The sequence below is a fragment of the Ursus arctos genome, unplaced genomic scaffold (genome assembly GCF_023065955.2).
Source record: "Ursus arctos isolate Adak ecotype North America unplaced genomic scaffold, UrsArc2.0 scaffold_3, whole genome shotgun sequence".
Classification (NCBI taxonomy): Eukaryota; Metazoa; Chordata; class Mammalia; order Carnivora; family Ursidae; genus Ursus; species Ursus arctos.
In genome coordinates, this window is record NW_026622985.1 from 50,522,676 (window position 1) to 50,544,629 (window position 21,954).

Below are 21,954 nucleotides of genomic sequence, written 5' to 3' on the forward strand. Positions count from 1 at the left end.
TCAACAATGTTGAATGTCCATTTCCCTGCACTGTCACCAATACTGAGAAATATTATTAAAAAGAAGAGTAACATTTTGACAGACTGGCTTAAATTTTTGCTCACGTACAAATAACAAACTCATTTTCATCTTATTTTACAGGATAGCATGCACAATAGGCAGGACTGCCTACGTTTTGGGCATTACTTACATCCATGCAAATACTATCGTCATGAATGTTACCATTATTATGAATAAATGAGTTAATGACTACAGAGGAATAAATCTTGAGGTGCTCTCCATGCCAGGAGTCATACTAGGCTTTTATGTTATCTCAGTTAATCAGCAGAGGCATCTTGCATAGATGGAGCAACTATGAAATTAGATATGGGCAAAAGGCAAGTGGTAAACTTTGAGAATGTAAAAAGAAGCTGTAGTAATTTCATTTTTCTTTGCCTTTGTTTTCTAGGTGAACATAGGGTAGACCAGCTGATGGGATGGCTGTATTGGTTTGCATGTTATATTATAAAATTACACAAATGAGTTAATATTTTTTACTTTATTTACAGGTAGATAAATACATGCTCTTAAACAGGCAGCTTTTCCCATGCGCAGTTCCCGCATATAGGAATTACAGTTACCAAGGGTTGGTTAAAAAGCACCAGTCCCCCAACAGCATGCTCCAAAGTTAAGATACTACGGTATGTTAAATGCCAGTAAGTGCAAAAGGCATAGACTTCATTTCTAGTTCTTCACAAAAATCCCTGGGTGAATAACAAAAGTGCATCATGCCTCAGGGATAGTTTAGACCTTCCGAAGTCTGTCCATGATTGGCCATCATGCAGCTGTTATTCTTCACACACAGACAGCAATGCATGTGCTGTGTTACCTCCTTATCCCCAGTGATGAAACATGTAACATTTTACAGATACACATAATTGAAGGAGGGGATTTGTAATAAAATTGGAAGCCTAGTGAAGAAATGAAAATTGATCATGCTAAATGTTAAGTATGACTCAAACACAGATGAAGTTATAGAGGAGAATGCTCACTGGGAATGATGGCTCTGTACCATTTTAAAAATTCTAAATTTGCTGCCAGAAAATGAACTTACTGATACAAATGAAAACAGTTATTGTGACAAAACGGATGAAAATGTCCCAAGGGAAATGACGGAAATACCAGCCTCCTAAAGAGAGCTTCGCATTAAAGAAACTCTAAAAGAAATTTGACGACATTGAAAACTCAAAGGATGAAATTCTGACAGCTGATCCAAATTTTGAAAGGAGTATGACAATTCTTGAAGGCATAGAAAAGATGGTCACTCTGTATCTTATGTTCTAAGATAAGACAAACACTAATCAAACTACCCCCTGATCAGTTTTCTTTAAGGAAATAAAAATTATCAATATTTTTATTTTAAATTATAGTGTACTAAATATTTATAGTTTTTATTTTACTTCCTTGTACTTCTGTAACAAAGAGTGAGAGGGATTTTAATGTTTTAATAAAGTTTTTTTTAGAAGTCCGAGGACAGTCATTAAATTTCCCATCGATTGTTAAGATTGCACAGTCGTTGTTGTGGTCCCACACTACCGTGTGAAGCAGGGACTTTCTGTGTATCTACTCACTAGTGGGTGGATGTGCCTAATTTGCTATAAACTCTACGCTGAGGGAATAACCTTTCTTTTGTTGTTTGACCTTTTAGAAACATATGTAAGATATAATCACATTATTGACTTGTTTATGATTTGAAGTGTTCAAATCCTTTTTCTTTAGTGAGATAAGAATAGGAGCCTCTAAGGCACTCATTTTTCTTTTTAACCATAAAAAGGTATTCTGAACTTCAAACAAGTAAAGACTTTTATTTTACTGTTAAAAAAAATCCAGAAATTTTCATAGAAATAGAACAAATTTGAGAACACCGGGGTCCACATTAGTTAAAAAAAAAACAAAAAAACAAAAACAAAACAAAAAATCCCCAGCCCTGTTGTCTGAGAAGCTTTAAATGGAAGACAGGATATGAAAACGTCCAACTTCACACATGTCGGAGTAAGTAACAAGAGCACCACAAGCCGCAGGCTTTGCATTTCCTGGTCACTGATTGAGAGACTACAAGACTAGATGTTGTTTTGAAACTGTTTTTTCACCAAAGCAATAACGTCTGAGAGTGTCTAATAGTTGAGGTCTCATTTATCCTGCAGCTTTTCACCTGAATATTATTTAGGCCCATTACACAGTAGAAGCCATTAAACATCTGTGCACTTCCTGGCCACTTCAGCTGTGACAGTGAATTGTTCGATTATTGGAGATAGTTTCTGTGTATAAATGTCTTCTGGGTAACGTACAGGGATGGAAGGGAATATGATAAGCCCGGCAGTGATCGTCACCTCTTGCTCTGTCTACCTGTAAAGTAAGTGAGAGTCTCAAAAACTCATCTATTTTAAACTCAGATTTCTAGCTGTGATTTTCTTCAGTACTCAAACTGCAAATACAGCACAAATGTTAAGGCCAAAAGCTTCAAAGATTAAATCACTCTTAAGGAGTTCCTTACCAATATTGGTGTTGGTCTTGTCATGCAGGAAATTGAGGCAGGTTGGTGTTGTTCCTAGAAGCTGCTGTTGGGATAGTTTTCAAGTCCAGTTAAACTGTATTTCAAGAAAAACTCACTACCAAGGTGGCGTCTGTATGCTGCTGGTAAAGGCTAAATAGCTTTAAACTATCTTCTGGCCGTCAGCACCTTTCATTTCTTTTGAGGTACAACGTTTACCCAACACAGAATTAACCATTTTAAGGTATGCAATTCATTGTGTATATGAGCCACATCTTCTTTATCCATTCATCTGTTGAAGAACATCTTGGCTCCTTCCACAGTTTGGCCGTAGTGGACATGGCTGCTGTGAACAGTGGGGTGCATGTGCCCCTTCTTTTCACTTCGTCTTTATCTTTGGGGTAAATACCTGATGGTGCAATTGCTAGGTCATAGGGTAGCTCTATTTTTAACGTCTTGAGGAACCTCCATACTGTTTTCCAGAGTGGCTGCACCAGCTTGTATTCCCACCAACAGTGTAGGAGGGTTCCCCTTTCTGCACATCCTCGCCAACACTTGTTGTTTCCTGTCTTGTTAATTTTTGCCATTCTGACTGGCGTAAGGTGGTATGTCATTGTGGTTTTGATTTGTATTTCCCTGATGGCTAGTGATATTGAACATTTTTTCATGTGTCTGTTGGCCATTTGTGAGTCGTCTTTGGAGAAATGTCTATTCATGTCTTCTGCCCATTTATTGATTAGGTTTGATTGTTCATCTAGGTATTTCAATATTTGTTGACAGAAAAAAAGCATTGTATGCAATTAATTTATAAATTAATGGAGATGATAATGCTAAAAAAAAATAAAATATACAGTTCAGTGGCATTTGGTACACTCACGGTGTTGTGCAAACATTATCTCTATCCAGTTCCAAAATATTTCCATCACCCCAAAATAAAACCCCATGCCCATCAGGCAGTCACTCGGCATTCCCTCCTCCCTCCAGCCCTTAGCAGCTACCAATGTGCTTTCTGTCCCTATGGATTTACCTGTTCTGGACATTTCATCTAAATGGAATCATACAGCACATGGTCTTTTGTGACTAGCTTCTTTCATTTAGCATGACGTTTCCCAGGTTCCTCCGTGCCCTGTGTATCAGTACTTCATTCCTTTTTGGGTCTGAACAACATTCCATTGTATGTATGTGCCGCATTGTGTCCAGTCATCCATCGTTGGATATTGGGGGTGGTTCTACCTTTTGGCTCTTGGGAACAAGACTGCTCTAAACACTTGTGTACAAGTACCTGTTCTAAGGTATTTTGAGTATATACCCAGGAGTGGAATTGCTGGGTCTTCATTGTATGTTCAACTTCTTGAGGAACACCAAACTCTTTTCCACTCAGCAGTGTTCATTTGTACCATGTGTAAGAGGGACCTCTTCTTCCCATTCTTGATACTGCCTCGGGTTCACTGTCACTCAGTCTACCCCAAAAAAGGTACAGTGGCTCTCCTGATTGCTCTCCTGCCTTCAGAATGCACCTCTTCCTGCCAGCACCTCAAGGTGGAGAGCCCTGTCCTGGTCTGTGCTGACAGGACAAGTATGGCTCTTCCAGTATTCTCTATTCCAGTTAGGCTTCAGTCTCCAAATTAGCCTCTGGCTGAACAAATGTCGATCTGTGTCCTTTACTTTGGTTTGTTTTATTTTTCAAATAGTCTGGCACCTACAGTCGAGTTCAGTATGCTATTGGGGGTTCCTTTGGAGATACCTTGATTTAAGATATCAAAGTTAATGATGCCAGAAGAATTTGAACGTCATAGATAGGGCCTGGACTTGGAGGCTTAACATCTAAAAGCCACTTAGTTTTAGCATTGTCAACCTGACAGAGTCATCTAGTATTTCAACTTCGATTTCCTGATCAATAAAAATGGGGGGATCTAATTCACTTTCTTTATATAATAAATATGACCTAGAGTTCACTTAAGTATCAAAGCAAGCGCGCACTAACCTGAGACCCAACACAAGAATAAGGTTGCATGTAACTTAAATTTTCCTTCCAAATATTTTAACACAGCTTTCTTGTAGTAAATGAATTTTTATAGTATAAGAACATATCTGAATTTTAAAACTTGACTATAAAATTCCCAGCAGGGTGATTGCTACAGGTATTCAGTGCAGACAGGGAAGTTTGTAAGTGTCTAATCGCTGAGTAAAAAATAGGTAACTTTTTATGGTAAGCATTCACTGCCTAATACCTGATGGTGCGGCCAGAGTGCCTGGCCACTTCTCCATCAAGGTCTGTCTGTTCATTTGCTTATTTTTAAAGATTTATTTATTTAGTGTGTGCACAAGGTGGGGGGGGGCAGAGGGAGAGAATCTCAAGCCGACTCTGTGCTGAACATGGAGCCCCACACGGGACTGGATCTCCCAACCCCGAGTTGGTGACCTGAGCCGAAATCAAGAGTCGGTTGCCCAACCGACTGAGCCACCCAGGTGCCCCCATTTTAAACTCTGGAATTTAAGAAGTGATTGTTATTTTGAAGAAAAACATTTTGAGGCAACTCTGTAACTATATAAAGAAAGTTTCGTGAATTCACATGGCATCATCACTAGGTTACCTGAATATATCTGCAGTAAAAAATGCTCTTACCTTTTCAAATTATCCTAGGTGACACGTCACCTTGCCAAACTCTTTGACAGCGTTGCAGATCTGCAGTTCGAAGAAGGTCAGGATGTGTCCACCCACAGAGCCATTGGAATGTACAGCAAAGAGAAGGAGTACGTCCCATTCCAAGCCGAATGCGAATGCATAGGCCATGTAAGGTTTGATGATGAGATTTTCTGTGCTACGGGAGTATTTTCAGGATAATTTTTAAAGGTTAAATTGAACAAAAAAATAAAAATCAACTGCTGTCAAATCAGACCCTGGTTGGTTTGGAGATGAGAGCTTCCTGTTGACCCATGTCCAGTGTGACAGCTGTGCCTTGCCGGAGTCTGCCGTGCTGCCCAGTTTGTGCGCACGTGGCTTCAGCACCCCGCAGAGTCCCAGAAATGCTAGCAGTTGAGCTCCTCAGGAAGGATTGGTCGCAGGTTGAGTGAGTGGACCCCAGAAGGAGAAGCAGGTGGCGGCGCAGTGATGGGAGTCTCCTGCAAAGCTTTCTGGTTTCACCACTGGGTGTTGGGGTGAAGCAGCGCCTTGCAGGGAAGATGTTTTAAAGAGGCTTGTGGTTCAGGATTGTGATGTGCATGCTGTGCACGCTGCTCGTAAATACAGTTGGTGGGGTCGACCACGCTGATGTCATGTTCCCTAATCACCATGTGCTCAGACAGTTAGCTAGCATATTCTCTCCTCGCACAGCCAAATACCTCCAAGATTCTCTCATCGGTTAATGGCAAGAATGGCTCATTATGATTTAAGAAAGAGCTCTTGGTGTTTCCAGATGATGTAGAAGAATCGCATCTTTTTATGATGATGCTTGTGCTGCTCGACTTAATCCACAGACTCACTGAGACAGTGGCCTCCATTCCAGAGCTGTTTGGGTCGAGGCAGGGTGCCTTAAAATGTCCTTTGCAGAAATGGGATGGCAGGCTTTTTTTTTTTTTTTTTTTAACCGGGGTTTTCTTTATTTCTCTCTGCAGCTTTTTAATATTGTACCAAGAAATCCTGCCAAATGAAGGGGAAGCAGATGGTGGAATACTTTGATTAAAATATATTTTTTGATCTCTTGGGCTCTTTAGGATATTATTACAGTGATTAGAAAAAGTCACTATAAACTATCTTGACAAAAGTGTGTTGCTGTCTGCTTCCTCCCCGGCAGACTGCGAGCCGACTGGCATAGTGCCCAGAAGGAGGACAGTCCACTTGACGGATGTGGTTGTCACTCGCGGGAACCCTTGGTACTGAGTGTTTTCACAGTGCTCTCATTTGTTCTGTGTGAGCAATTTAGGCCAGAGACTTGAGCGTACTCCACATTGATCCTCTGATTGCCTTTGTTTGATAGAAAGATGCCTTTCCTGTAGGTCTTTTCTCCCCCTGCACTTTGATGATTAGTTCCTCCCAATGTAGACTGTTTGTATTTCATTTGATCAGTGTTGATTGACTGCCTACTATGTAGCAGGTGCTGGGTTGAGCTGCTGGGGATCCAGAAAGGAGTAAGGCATGGTCCCTGTCTTTGAGGAGCTCTTAGGCTCTTTGAAGAAATGGATAGTTAGCAATAACAGGAAGTGGTAATTGTTATAGGGGGTCAGGCAGAAGCTGAAGAAACACCAGAACAGAAAGGGATCAAACAACATCTCATCAGAGCTTAGTTCTCAGATCACACTGAGCTAAGTAGCCATTGTTGGCATAGTCATTTGAACATGAGATGATACATCAACTTATATGTGTGTTTGGTCTTCCCAGATGGACTGGCAAGTTCTTGAGAGGAGGTGGCCGTTTGGAGGACAGGGATCCCAGAGTATTTGGGAAAGGCTCTAGTGATGTCTGATTTCCTGAAGGAGCTGGTTGCTGGGTGACATCACAAGTTGTGCTTAGTGACTAAAGTAGTGATGAGATCAGAGACTTTGAACTCAGGCATGTGAACAAAACCCAGTTACAAAGTCGGACGGGAAGGCTCTTCAGATGTTGGGCCCATTGCCAGGCCAGTGCTACCTTTTTCTTTCAGTAGGGAAGGCTGTCAGCTCATTAACTGCACAGTTCTTCCCAGTTCTCCAGAGAAAGATTCTAGGAATGAATGTTTCTGCCATCCCCACAGACGCAGGGCAAAAAAGTTTTTTTGTTTGTTTTTTAAGATTTTATTTATTTATTTGAGAGAGAGAGAGAATGAGAACAAACGTGAGCAGGGGTGAGGAGTGGGTGGGGGGAGAATCTCAAGCAGACTCTGTGCTGAGAGCAGAGCAGGACGAGGGGCTTGATCTCACGATCCCCAAGACCATAACCTGAGCGGAAACCAAGAGTTGGACGCTCAACTGACTGAGCCACCGAGGTGCCCCCCCAAAAACAGTTTTAACATCTTCATGATCTCATATGGTCCTCGGAATTGATTTATCATGGTCGTTTCTTATTGCTGAGGTCAATTATTGCGAATAGTATACACATCCTTTTGTTAGATAATATCATCCCGTGGAAACAGATATATGGGTAAATATAATAAAGCATATTTGAAAAGGATAGAAAACTGGTTAAAATATATTTATGGGGGCAAAGTAAACTTGCATTTAAAAAAAAATTAACTTTCACAAGTCAGCAGTTGTCCTATCTCTTACACTCTCCTGCTGTCTAATTTTTGACAAGTGTGAAGATGAGAACCAGTAGGGAATATAATTAAGACACTTGCTGGAAACATTTTGTCTTAAGATTAAGAACTAGGAAGATTTTAGAGAAGAATTTTCAGTATATTTAAAAATTATCAAAAAAAATTTTTTTAAGAAATCAACGTACCATTATCCCCAAAGCTCTAGAATATTATTCTAGCATATTTCTCTATCTAGTAGATGGCTGTGATGTTTGGTTTCTCAGAACACTGTGCATTACCACAGGGAATCTTAGTCCAAAAGCCCCTTGTCTTCAGATCTGAAAAATCAACAATTGAGAACATGTCCACTGTTGAGGCTGCAGAAAATTATTAGAAATGAAAGAAGATGAGCACTGTTCTGGGAGAAGACAGTTCAATGGACTTCCTCCAGTGTTGTTGGCCTTATCCTTTGAGTTATTACCTCTTGTAGTTTTCTACCTGGATTTAAAATAAATCCGGGGCGACTGGGTGGCTCAGTGGGTTAAGCGTCTGACTCTTGATTTTGGCTCATGTTGTGATTTCAGGGGTGTGAGATCGAGCCCCACGTCAGGCTCCTCGCTCAACGGGGAGTCTGCTTGAGATTCTCTCCCTGTCTCCATCACCCCCTTCATGCTTAAGTATGTGTGCACTCTCTCGCACGTGCATGGGCTCTCTCTTTCTCAAAAACAAATCAATCTTGAAAATAAATCCCCCGAGGCCTCTCTCTGCATGGCTTTTGAGCCCATGGAGGATGGAATTATCTCCCTTCCATAGCTAAGCCTTTGCTAAATCATTTCAATTTGCTTCAAAAGGTGGAAACGTGGCTGCTGCGACTTGAAGAGACTATGCAAGGAACAGTGCGACGTTCTATCACAGAAGCCATAGCAGCCTATGAGGAAAAACCTAGGGAACTGTGGATCTTGGATTTCCCGGCACAAGTTGCACTAACAGGCTCACAGATCTGGTGGACGACGGATGTAGTAATAGCCTTCAGTAGACTGGAGGAAGGCTATGAAACAGCCCTAAAGGATTTCCATAAAAAACAGGTATTTTATAGGCGCATGGTTTTAAGGCTTGAAGGGACTTGAAGAGGTAAGCATTCATCCCTCCATCATTTAGGGAGTGTCTTCTGTGTGCCAGGCGCGATGCTAGGACTATTTCAGCAGTCAGTGGTTTGATTTTTCTTTTTCTAGCTTTGTGTTATCCTCCTGGTTTGCTACATGGGTTAAAAAAAAAAAATCATGTCACTTAACCCCAAGCCTCTAGTAGATTACGTGTTCTTAGATACTGTGCCTGTCTCCGTCCTTCTGTGTAAGACTCTCCATCTAGGCTGATGGAGTATTTATTACAAAATACGTACACGATTTGCGTGACTCGGAGAGATGGAGGGCTTTTCGGCAAAGACAGATGTTTTCATGTATTTTGGGTTTTGGTTAATTACAGATCACAGATGAGCAGTTTTGGAAAATGGTCTATTTTGAATTCCATTTTATTCACCCTACTTAGGCTGTGACCTCTCCGAAAGCCCCCATCTTAAGGTGTGCTCCAAACAATTCAGAGATTCGGCCTTTTTACTGTCTTTTAAATTGAGAGGACATTAGTCTGGAAAGGTATTTAAATATTAGTGTGTTTACCTTTCTTGTTGTCAGTGGATGAAGTGTGAATCCAGAGACATTAAGCGATTTTCCCAATGTTGTACAATTTGTACGTAACACTGGAATGCTTTCTGCTACTTTCTATTGTTTGTCCTCTTGGCACTTTTAATTCAGTCCCTGGAAAATCAAATAGATGCAGAGAGTGAAGGATACTTGTATCGTTAACACATTCAGGAATTTTAGGCTTTAAAGGGTTTTGATTGTTTCTTTTAATTTTGCTTGAATCTGGAGTAGAGATCACCTGACTTATTTATGTCACGGAAGAAGTCTCTGTATTGTTTACTTTTGGAGAGAAATCTATTCTTGACGTCCGTCTTTAGGAAAAGAGGGTATTGGTTTATACTGAGTAGGCTTTAGGTTACAAGATTGGATTTTCAAAAGTGGCTGGTTTCCTCCTGGGGCAGTAGCTCTACAATTCTAGTCAATGCCACTTGGATGAGGAAGCTAAGTAGGTAATTTTTTTTCATGGACGTTAATAGTTAACTAAACCGCAATTAATTATGTTCTGGTTTTATAAAAATAAGTTTCTGGTTAATTTATCGATAACTGTGCGTTTATTAAAAGTACTTTGATTATCTATTGAAAAAAGGATTTTTTTAAAAAAAGTTTTAACATCCTCTCTTAAATTTCAGGTATTACCAGTCATTGCTCAAACTTAAATTTTTCAGCACACGTATCCTACTTTATTTTTCAGTCGCTTAATTTAACCATCTCTTTGCTTACAAGATACCATTTTGTGTGATAATTAGAATATTTAATGGCTTAAAACAGTAAATTATATGATATGGATATTTCTTCGGTCAACTTTATTTTCAATGTCATGATTTCTTTATTAACATATTAAGATTTAGAAGAAGAAAGTACAGATTGAGAATGAAAAAAAGGAAAATAATTTTTAGAAAACACCGATAGCCCTTGTAGCTTCTCTTCACACAGGTGACCATTGATGACATTTTGGCCTATAGATGTCAAAAATTTGTGCTCTTTCTTTGTTAATGTGTAGACATCTGTCTCTCTTTCTCTATAAATATATGTCAGTGTGTAGCTATTTAAATGTGTATTTGTGCTGATATGTATCAATATATCTAAGTATACATAGAAAAAATAATTTTTTTATGTTTCGTACATTTTGTTACTTTGTATTTTCACTCAAAGTATTATCAAATTAACACTAAAAATGACCAAATAGTATTGCTTTATTGGGCGTGCTAGAATTTATTTCCTCCTGTCTCGGGGTCTACTCTCATAGTCTGAGGGCTCATCAAGTGCTTGTGTAGTTTCTGTGGTTCAAGCAGTGAAGTTCTTGATTTCACGGTGCTTACATTCTGGTTAACTGTTAATAGATCTTACCTCTTCCTCACAAGTACTGTGGAAATCTTTATTCTGATATCCGGTTGCTGTTTTATATGCTGCTGTTTAGTGTAATGTTTAAAAAAGATGTTATTTACTTACTTTTAGAAAGCATGAGTGGGGGAAGGGGCAAGAATCTCAAGCAGACTCTGCTGAGTGCGAAACTCGACGTGGGGCTCTATCTCACCCCCCTGAGATCATGACCTGAGCAGAAACCAAGAGTCAGACACTTAACCTCCTGAGCCACCCAAGCATCCCTAATTTAATTTTTTTAATGAACCATTATTTGTGTTCCTTTAAATCTTCGATTTACCAACATATTAAGCAGTGACTTTGCTCATTATTATTTTTTTACCCCGTCTTATTTTAAAATCCAATTCCCTTCCTCCTGTGGTGTATCTTTTAGTGGTTTGTGCGGTGATGGATAGTAAGTAGGACATCTTCTTATCTTTTGTCTTTCTTTTGACTTCTTTCTTGACAGGTAAGGCCTAAAATTCTAAGTTGAGAATTATTTTCTTTTGGAACTTTAAAAATATTCTTATGACCTTCATTGTTGCTGTGAACTTTGAGGCCAAATTATTTTTCCTTCATAAGCAACCTGTCTTTGGCTGCTTTTATGATTTTTTTCTTTTTGTGGTTGTGGTGTTTTCTTCTTTATCTACTTATAGATTCTTCCCCCCTGCTTTTAAAATTTAACCTGCTAAGACTCTGTGAACTTCTCGAATCTTCAGTTACATGTCTGTCTTCAGTTTTGGAAAATTCCCCTCCATTTTTTCTTTGATTGATGCCTTTCTTCCATTTGCTCTATTTTGTGTGTTTTTTAAAAATATTTATTTATTTGAGAGAGAGAGAGAGAGAATGAGAGGGGGGAGGGTCAGAGGGAGAAACAGACTCCCCACTGGGCAGGGAGCCCGATGCGGGACTCCATCTTGAGACTCCAGGATCATGACCTGAGCCGAAGGCAGTTGCTTAACCAACTGAGCCACCCAGGTGCCCCCTGCTCTGTTTTCTTCATTTAGAATTTTATCTGCTATATGTTGAGTCTTCTCATGCTCTCTGTCTTTTAACCTCTATCTCATATTTTCAAACTCTCCATTTTTTTCATGGTATAATTTAGATAATTTTTTGAATAGTTTATTATTAAATAATCTCTACACCCAATGTGGGGCTCGAACACACAACCCCGAGATTGAGAGTTGCATGCTTTACTGACTGAGCCAGGCAGACTCCCCTTAGGTGACTTGTTGAATACATCTTCCACGTCACTAACTTGTTTTTCTTAGAGGATAATGATTAAGAAAAAAGTATCAAGATCCATGTTACATAGGTTCAAATGTCAGCTCTACCATTGGTTTATTAGCTGTGCTGCGTGGGCGATTTATTTAACAACTTTGTGCCTCAGTGTTACCATCTGTAAAACAGTAATAATAATAGTACCTGTATCACAATATAGTTAGGATTAAACTAGTTAATATATTTAAAACACGATTTTAGAGTGCTTGACACAGGGGTGCCTGGGTGGCTCAATTGATTAAGTGTCAACTCTTGACTTGTGTTAGTCATTGTTGCTCTTATGAAAATGACAATAACATTGGTGTCTAATGTGATGCATAATTAATTTCTTCCCCCATAATTTATCATAAAATTTTCATATAGACAAAAAATTGAATTGTATAATGATGTGCAAACCTAACACCAAGATTATATAACATTTTTTTTCTTTATCATATTATCTGTGCTTTATCCACCGCTCTAAAGATCCCTTAGTCCACCTTTTATTTACGACTCATTTCAAAGGAAATTGCAGATGCCAGTAATCTTTACCTATAAATATTCAGTATAAATACTCATATATCAGTTCAATTTCGATTATCGTATCTCAGTTTCCCAAAGTTCTTTTTGGTTCTTTAAAAATCAGTTTATGATGACTTAGCTATCTTTCTCTTTATTTTCTTATGACTTATCTCTTCATTATTTTTTATCTCAATTCTTTGAAAGAGACTTTTTAATAGTCTCATTTAGACTCTTCTCATGCTAGTTCTTTTAAGTCTGGTTCTTCTGTTAGACTGAATTTGTTTTTTGTGTGTTCATTTTTAAAGTTGATCTGGTTAGTTTTCGCTGCAGGAATTCCCTGTGCCCTGGAGAGAGCCTGGGTCCCCATAGTGTGTGTCTCTTCCGTCTTCTAGGTCTCCACAGATTTCATGGATGCTGGATTAATTTTGTGGTTGATTACTCCGTTGAGGCTTTCCAGATCATGTGGCATGGGCTTAAGGTTTTGATATCTCTAAAGGGAACTTTTTCCTTTCCAAAGGCTTTCATCTTCTCTGAGGTGATGGGTAGAATTTTTCTAGAGCTCTTTATTAGACTGTGTAAGACTCTAAGAATCTCGGTTACATGTCAGCATATCAATTCCAACTCACGGCCTTGCTCAGGGAGTGTGAGAGGCAGGAGACAGAAATGCTTTGTTCCCATGTGGCGGTTTAAATCTCAGTCTCCAGATGTTTGAACCTGTACCCAAATCCTATGTTAGGCTGCCATGACATTGCTACTGTTCTGGCACCAGGGACTATCACACACTGCCTCCCACGCTCTCCTCCTTCCGTCCCCTTGTCTCCTTCCACCTCTCTCGTGTTTCGCCACGGACTTTGCGCATGGGTGTATTTTTGCTTTATTTAAAAGTGTGTGTGCATGTGCATGTGTTTAATGAAGGAGTTGCCCATTTGGCTTAATCCAGTACGTTGCAGAGTGTCTTTTATTATTACTACTTGATACTGGTGATTAGGTTGGTTTTCTGTTTTTGGCTATCATTCATAATTCTGCAGTAAACAGTCTTGTGTGTACATACATACATATTGTACATATTTTTCTTTATTTTTTCAGGATAAACTTCCAGAAGTAAGACTGCTAAGTCAAAGAGTATACCTCTTTTAAGCCTTTGGAACATTGTGCAAATTTGCCTTCCCACTAGCAGCTATGAGAGGTGTCCCTCTCCTGTCGGCAACATTGCGTCAATTCTTTTCATTCTTATCGCTACAGTTCTTCATATCCCAGGAGCGTCACCATATTCCACTAATTAACAGAATTTAGGGTTTTTTTTTCCTCCCTTAAAATAAAGTTTTCCATTCTGTTCAAGAGTTATGTAATGTTTCCTTTTCATGTTAGATGAGAAGCAGACCACGAGAAAGGTTTAAGAAGGCATTTACCTACTTAATTATGAAACACTTCTAGCGCACATTGAAGTGTTTGACTGACCAGCCAACAGATGCCTTCAATACAATGTTTCAATTTGGTAACTGATACTAATGTGCATATTAGAGAAGCTAACATTTGAACACTGTTGAAGCTGTCGTGCGGTTCATGAGAAGTGTGTGCATCTAAATTGAAACCCCTTTCGTGTTCTCTCTTCAGAAATGGATGTAACCATCTGCTGGAGTTTGTTTTTAATTAAAATTACTCGTGCTAATACTGTGAGCAGTTTTTAAACTGAATGTTAGTCCTTTAAAATGGCTCCATTTAAACTGAGATCTGCGTTGGCCGTAATTGATGATCTACCTGCATAAGTAATTTCTTGGCTTAGTCCTCATGTCCAAAGTGTAGTGAGATAAATGAAGTAAGTAGTTTGCATTCTGTTTTTCCTCTCCTGCAAATTTATGTGAGATAATGTTGGGATTAAAGGCAAAAAGACTGCATTTTGGGTCTATACCCCTGCCTTGCCAGAGTCTTAAAGGCTATCACAGATCTAATAAACTCAGTTGCTCAGATTCAAGGGGTCCTTGGCAAAAGTATTTTGTTTTGGAGGCTTGGGATCTGGTAAAAAGGGGTTTCTACTCTTCCTTTATTATTAAACTGTGTGAAAATCATCAAAGAAGAGATGGAAACATTTTGGACTTGAAAAGCTTAATTGCTACTGTGTCGGGACATGACCCAGAGTGCTCTCCATAAGACTCAATATGAGCAATATGAAATCATTCCCCCCCCCCAACCCCACAAGGACTAAGAAATAACATATAAGGAAGAGTCTCTAATTTTGCTTCTTAGGGCCAGTGTTTGGCCTCAGTGTTAGTCACTGAGAAATTCTTTCAAAAACAACATTGTTGGATACAATGTTGATACTGTTCCTTCCTTGTCCAGCTTTATTGCTTGAATAGGAAAGCCTATGAACCTGAAACTACCCAGTGTATACTGGACACAAGTTTTTGTTTTTGCCTCTCTAGAAAAGTGTGATCTGATAGTCTCGTGTTTCCTAATATACCAGGAACCCATGAGTGGAGCACATACTCTTTACCTCCCCCTCTCATCTATTGGAAGAAAAATTTCCCATAGTTTACCAATTTAGTAGGCTTCTATTCAATGATTCACGAATCAGGCAGCATCCAATCTGACAGAAAGAAGCACCAAAATGCTGATAAAGCAAGGGATTTTTATAGTCCAAGTGAGCAGGAACAAGGAAATTATAGTCCAAGTGAGCAGGAACAAGGAACAAATGGGCATTTGCTGGTTGGTTAAGTCAGGTTTTCCTTCCTCATAGGAAGCAAAGGGTAGTTTTGGAGCTGGGTCAGGTCACTTGTATGGAGCAGGCAGGTGCTGACTGGTTGACTTAGGCCTGCCTTTCTGGGAAAGCTGAGCATAGAAACTTAAGTTTCAGTTTGCTGACACAGGGCACTTAGCATGAGTGACTCCATCTTCCGCTTCATCTGGTTTCTTTAACACAGACAAAATTTTACTGAATGGCAAGCAAGCAATAAAAATATATTGTATCTGGATACACTGAACTAGATACTTTGGGGGGATGCCTAGAAGTTGACAACAGATGAGATCAGTAATTAAGAGCCGAGAAAACCACAGATGAAACAAGAAGAGACTATTGGAGCTGTAACCCTATTTGATCCAATGAAATTCCAGGGAAGTGACAAACTTGGATTCAATAAATAAAAAATATGTGGGATCCATGGTCAGTGATAAGGAGTAAATGTAGAAGAGGTGGACAGTTGGAACCAGTTCTGTCGCCTGTATATCCCAAGAGCTTAGCAGTGGGTGTGTTTGCTCCCAGGATAAAGCCCTGAGAAGTGCTTTGTAAATATTGTGAGGTATCTATTGAGGACTTTTGCCATGACTGCGTCTTGACCCTAGAGCTCTAGTTGGGCATCTTTTTCTTTGAAGGATGGGATAGAAATATTTTAGTTTCTTTGGACTGTATAGTTTCTTTCACATCGACTCATTTTTGTTGTGGCAGTAGGGAAGAAGCCATAGGTAATTTTTAAATAAATAGGCATGGCGAGGTTCCAATAAAACTTTATTTATAAAAACCAGTAGTGAGCCAGATTTGTCTGGTGGCCGGTGGTTTGCCAGTCCCTGTTTTAGAGAAAGCCGCAGAAGAGGTCCTGAAGTGGCACTCAAGATCGCCAGTGACAGATGTAAGAGAAAGAGATTTATTACCCATATATGCCATGGGGGTCCAGTCTGATCCATAAATCCAAGAATTGTTTCTTTAAATAGACCATAACAAAATTTTTTTTTAGCAAAATTTTTTTAAAGATTTTTTTATTGGTCAGAGAGAGAGAGAGCACGTGCACGCACAAGCAGGGGGAGCAGCAGGCAGAAGGAGAAGCAGGCTCTCCCCTGAGCAGGGAACCCTATGCAGGACTCAGTCCCAGGACCTTGAGATCATGACCTGAGGCAAAGGCAGATGCTCGACCAACTGAGCCACCCAGGTGTCCCCATAACAACAAATTTTTGTAGTTAAGAGGAGGAAGCAAAAAAAAAAAAAAAAAAAAAAAAGTGTGGTGGGGGGAGATGGAAAAAAGATCAGGGAAAGGAACCATAACTTCCTATGAGAAGAACTTTTAAAAAGATCGTATAAATGACAATATTTTATGCTAAATATTAAGTCAGAAATGTAAAATAAATGGATGATTTTCCATGAACACCCTTTCTGAAATAGATTCAAAATGAGGTGGAAACTTGAGTAGACCAGTAACCACAGAAATAATTGAAATGGTAATCAAGGTAGTTGAATTTGGGTACCCACCCCCTAGGTTGAGCCCTGCTCCAGATAAAATAGCATGTTTTATCACCTGGTCTAGAGTGTAGAAAAAGATGGAATTTTTTTTTTTTACTCATTTTGTAAAGTTATAATAAACTTAATAGAAAAAGCAAGGAGGCATTATAAAGTACAGAAGAAAATTCTGTTGGCCAATCTCATGAATTAATCTATCCTCTTTTTTGGTCTGGATTTTTCACTTAACACTGTTGAGAGACCATCTTCTGTGGGTCTCAAATTTTGTACATTTTTTGAGCAGAAGAACTTAATACTTTTGTTCTAGACTATCTTCCAAGGATGTTTATTATACAAACATCCTTGGAAGATAGTCTCTATAGTGTTTCTCTCCAGAGCAAAGGGTAAATTGGCTTACTTTCCAGTATAATACAGAGAAAATCTCCTTCCAGGGCTAAGTTCAGACGTGATTACTGTCTGTTAGAAACGATTTGGGTTCCCTAAACTCAAGGTTCCTGTCCTGTTAACTCACTGCATATGCAAGCATTATGTGGCTCTTTTGGGGTTCTCCTTTAAACGTTGGGGATCAGGGACTGGTGCAAATGTTGAGACTTAGATACTACTCAATACTGTTGGTATGACTAGTGAACTGTCCTTTATCTGTGACCCAGAGGCTCTGTGTCTTCTGCCAGCATTCCTTAATCTGTGCCAGGCTGACTTCAGCATACAGGTAGAGTAAAATCTCAGACCGTTCTCATTTCTTAACAAGCATGCTTGTTTGTGTTAGAAGTTCATTGTTCTTTGTTGCTTAGTATTCCATTGTATAACTATACCACACTTTGTGTAACCGTTCTGTTGATTGACATTGGGGTTTCCAGTTTGAGGCTACTGTTTCTAAAGCTGCTTGGAACATTCTTGCCCAAGTCTTTTGATAAACATAGATTTCCCTTTCTCCTGGGTAAAATATCTAAACGTGAAATTGCTGAACCATAGAGAAGGTATATGTTTACCCATTTAAAAAACTGCCAGACAGGTCTCCATCATTACATTCCCATTAACAAGGTGACATAATTCTAGTTGCTTCATATATTGGCCAGTATTGAGTGTCATCAGTCTATACAACAGCAGACATTCTAGTGGGTGTGAAATAGTGTTTCGTGGTTTTAACTGGCTTATCTATAATGGCTAGAGATGTTGAGTAACTTTTCACATGTTTATTGGCATTCATATATCTTTTATTGTGAAGTATCTGTTCAAATAACTTGCCCAGTTTGTTTGCTTTTAATTGGGATGTTTGTTTTTTTATTGTTGGTTAGAGGATTTATTTGGTTATAGTTCCTTTGAAGGAAATGAACAGACTGCTCACTTTACTAATGGTATGTTTTGTGAGTGGAATGTTTTCATTTGGCGCATAGCGTATCAAATTTTTCTTCTATGATTGATAATTATTATGTCATGCATAAGAAATTCTTAACCTATCTCAATGTTGTGAAAATATTCTCCCGTTTCCTTATAGGTGTTTTATGATTCTGGATTTTTCATTTTGATCTGTGATCCATGTATAATTTTTTTTTCTTTTCCATTGTATTAACTTGGTACTTTGATCATAGTCATATATAAGGGTTCTATTTCCAGACTCTCCTGTTGTATTCATCTGTTTTGGTGTTTTTATGCCAAATCCACGCTGTATTAATTATTGTAGCTTTATAATAAGCCTTGAAATCATGTTATATGTAGCCTCCAAGTTCTATTTTTAAATTTTTTCCCCGAAATTGTTTGGGACATTCTAGGTTCTGTTCATGTCCACATAAATTATCATATTGTTTATTTTTAGAAGCCTAATCTTTTAGCCTAATTAATTTTAACTGGGGTGACATCAAATATAAATAGGAATGTTGGGAGGGTGGTATGTCGACCATGATGCATCGTACCTAAGAACATGGTGTATGTCTTGACATGGTTTGTCTTTAATTTCCCTCAAAATATTTTCTGTGGTTTTCAGTGTCAGGGCCTTGCACATTCCTTGCTACACTTAATTTTAGATAGTTGATATGTTTTGATGCTTTAAATTTTGTTTCCCCGTGTTTGTGTGTGGCATATAAAATTCGATGGATTTTTAAATATTCTTGTGCTTTAGGACTTTGCCAAATTTGCTAATTTATTAGTTTTAGTAAGTTTTGTTTGTTTGTTTGTTTGTTTGTCTTTAGTTTCCTAGGGCTTTCTGTGTCCATGAACAGAACATCTGTCAGTAATAACAGTTTTACTTCCGGTCTCCCATTCTTTTTTGCCCTTTATTCCCTTATCTTGAGTTTGTGACTCAGCTGGGACCTCCAGTGCCGTGTTGAATGGAAGTAGATAGAGCAGACATCCTGGCTGATCTCCAGTCTCAGGGAAGAATAATTTAAATTTATCTATTAAATCTGGTAATTGTTACAGATTTGTGTAGATGCCCTTTCTGAAATTGAGGGAGAGCCCTTCCATTGCTATATACTAATTTTTCATCTTGAAGAGATATTGAACTTTTTCAAATCTGTTGAGATTATTCATGTGTCTGCCTCTTTTATTCTGTTACTGTGGTGAATTTTTGAATGCTACGCCAACTTTGCATTCCTGAAATAAACTCCACTTGGTTAATGATGTATTATCGCTTATATATGTATATATGTATTTTTGCTGGGTTTCATTTGCAAATATTCTGTCCAGGAATTCTCTATATATGTTCATAAGGGATGTTTATCTGTAGTTTCCTTATAATATCTCTGCCAGTTTGGGCATCAGCAGTATGCTCTTTAAAAGGAATTGGAAAATACTGTATTCTCATGTATTTTGTGAAAGAGTTTACAACAGAAATCACTGGAGATACCATCTGGACCTGGAGTTTTCTTCGTGGATCATTTTTTAATTATAAATCAATTTCTTTTGTACATATATGGTGCTGTATAGTTTTTCTTTTTTCTTTTTTTCTTGCATCACTTTTGAAAATTTGTGTTTTTCAAGGTATTTATCCATTTTATCTAAGTCAGGGACTGGCACATTACAGCCCTCTGGCCAAATCTGGCCCAGTGCCTATGTCTTCGGATGCTTTAACACTGCCGTGGCTACGTGAAATCATCTCAGTAGAGATGTTGTAGACCTCAGTGCCTCAGATGTTGACTGTCTGGACCTTTACAGGACCTTTACTTTCAGCCTTGATCTAAGTTTTTAAGTGTATTGACGTGAATTGGTCTCTGTTTCTTAACATTATCCTTGGGGCATCTGGAGGATCTCATATCATGTCCTTCCCGCATTCCTGGTATTGGTGATTTGTGTTCTCTCTCTCTCTTTGAAATCAGGCTTTCTCTGTGATTATCATTTTTACTTACATTTTCAAAGAACTGATCTTTGACTTTGTTGATTTTTGTCTATTGTTTTATATTTCATTGACTTCCACTTTATCTTGATTACTTCCATCTACTTACTTTAATTTGCTCCTCTTTTTCAAGTTTCTTAAGGTGGTAGCTTACTGATTTTACACCATTTTCTTTTCTAATACAAGCATTTGAAGGAAACTTTATAACTTGATGAAGAATATCTACTAGAAACCTGCAGAGAAAATCATGCTTAATGGTGAAACTTTGGAATCCTTTCCATTAGTGTCAAGAATGAGGTAATTACGTGCACTGTCGCTGACATTCATTGCTCAGTATTGTGCTGGGTTTAGCAATGTGATTAATGGAGAAGTAGGAAATGAACAGGGGAAAGGAAGGCCACAGACGGGGGCTCCACAACTCATGCCCTGATGGGACCTGGTTTCCTCGGCACTTTGCTTTGTTGAAGCTGCAAAGAAAATCCATTGCTTCTGATACTGCTAAAACTGAAACATGGGTGGTTTTCAGGATTCGACATCCTTGTTGCTATTGTTATAAAATGAAAAGAACATTTACTTCTGTGTGATGTCCAGTTGGAAAGGGACTGAGGGTTCTGGTAGCTGACCCCTCCAAGTGCTATAGTAGTTACATTGCAAAGTTCGCTGATGACTGTAAGCTCAGATCTTAACATTTCAGCAGAGGGGCCCCTCCAGCTTCTCAGCCTCCGTGGCTCAGGTGTACCTCATTTGGGAAATCTGCCTTGCCTGATGCTGGTAAAATCGCACGCTTCCACTGTGAGGAAGATGTTGTTCTTGTGTTGTCTTATTTAAGTCTATAGTATTTAGTGGCTTAGTTCTTTAGGTTCACATAAATGGTGTCTTCACACCGCACCACCGCAGGAACTGGGCGGGCAGGACACAATTGAGAATCAGCCACCACCATGGATCAAGAACCAGCCCTTTTCTCTGACCTTGAGTCTGTGACTTTCTATGCCTGGTACCTTCCTTCATGGTGAGCTCCCCATCACCCCATCAATGCAGTGACCCTCTTTTTGAACACCTTAGTGTCTTAGACAATCTAAGTATAAACCTCAGTGGTAGTCATGATTCATGTGGCTTTTTTGGGAAGTGTTTCCATTTTTATCCAAACAAGAGAATACCTAGGTGGTGGATACCTAGTTATTTCCCTTCACTGCCGGAATCATAACAGGTCAGCTCTTGTCTGGCCAGTATGACCTGGTAGAGAATAATATGTGGTCCACTTGGGGAAGTTTTGTGTTTATAAAAATATGCAATAAAGTCCTGGAATCAGGTCCTAAATCCTGGTTCCACTGTTGAGAACTGTGTGATCTTGAGCAAATTCTCTTATATAAAATTGGAATCATGATGGTACCTTCTTCATAGGGTTATTGTCATGATTGAATTAGTATTCTATACATATGTGCTTTATGTATACACATACGTATGCGCATACACACAATGCTTATTAGATAGTAAGAGCTCATTAAATATCAGCTCTTATTATCTGTTGATGCCAGGAACTAGATCAGCCACGATGAGCTGGTGTTCAGCCCTCTGCATCACTGTCCTGTTCGAATGGAGGAGGAGCCTCTGACTGGCGGGAGCCATTTCCCCACCTGTGCTTGGGTCTCTTCTGAAACGGGCCTTCAGGATTCCCTGGCTGCCTTTTCTACTGTGTCTTCCGATGCTCGTTCTGGCTCGTTGCTGTCAGCATTTAAACATTCCCAAGGCTCTCATTGCTTACAAACAAAGTAACCCGCAGAAATTGTGCCTAGATGTCACATCTCCCACTTCCTGCTCTAACCCTG

At 39.1% G+C, this 21,954-nt stretch overlaps 1 protein-coding gene across 1 annotated transcript in view; it reads left to right on the plus strand.

Moving 5' to 3' along the window:
- Nucleotides 1-21,954, plus strand: part of DNAH11 (dynein axonemal heavy chain 11) — a 308,187-nt gene that overhangs the window by 80,540 nt on the left and 205,693 nt on the right. Inside the window, 2 exon segments of the mRNA XM_057304208.1 lie at nucleotides 5,175-5,324; nucleotides 8,592-8,825. Of these exon segments, the coding sequence (XP_057160191.1) occupies nucleotides 5,175-5,324; nucleotides 8,592-8,825 (384 nt within the window).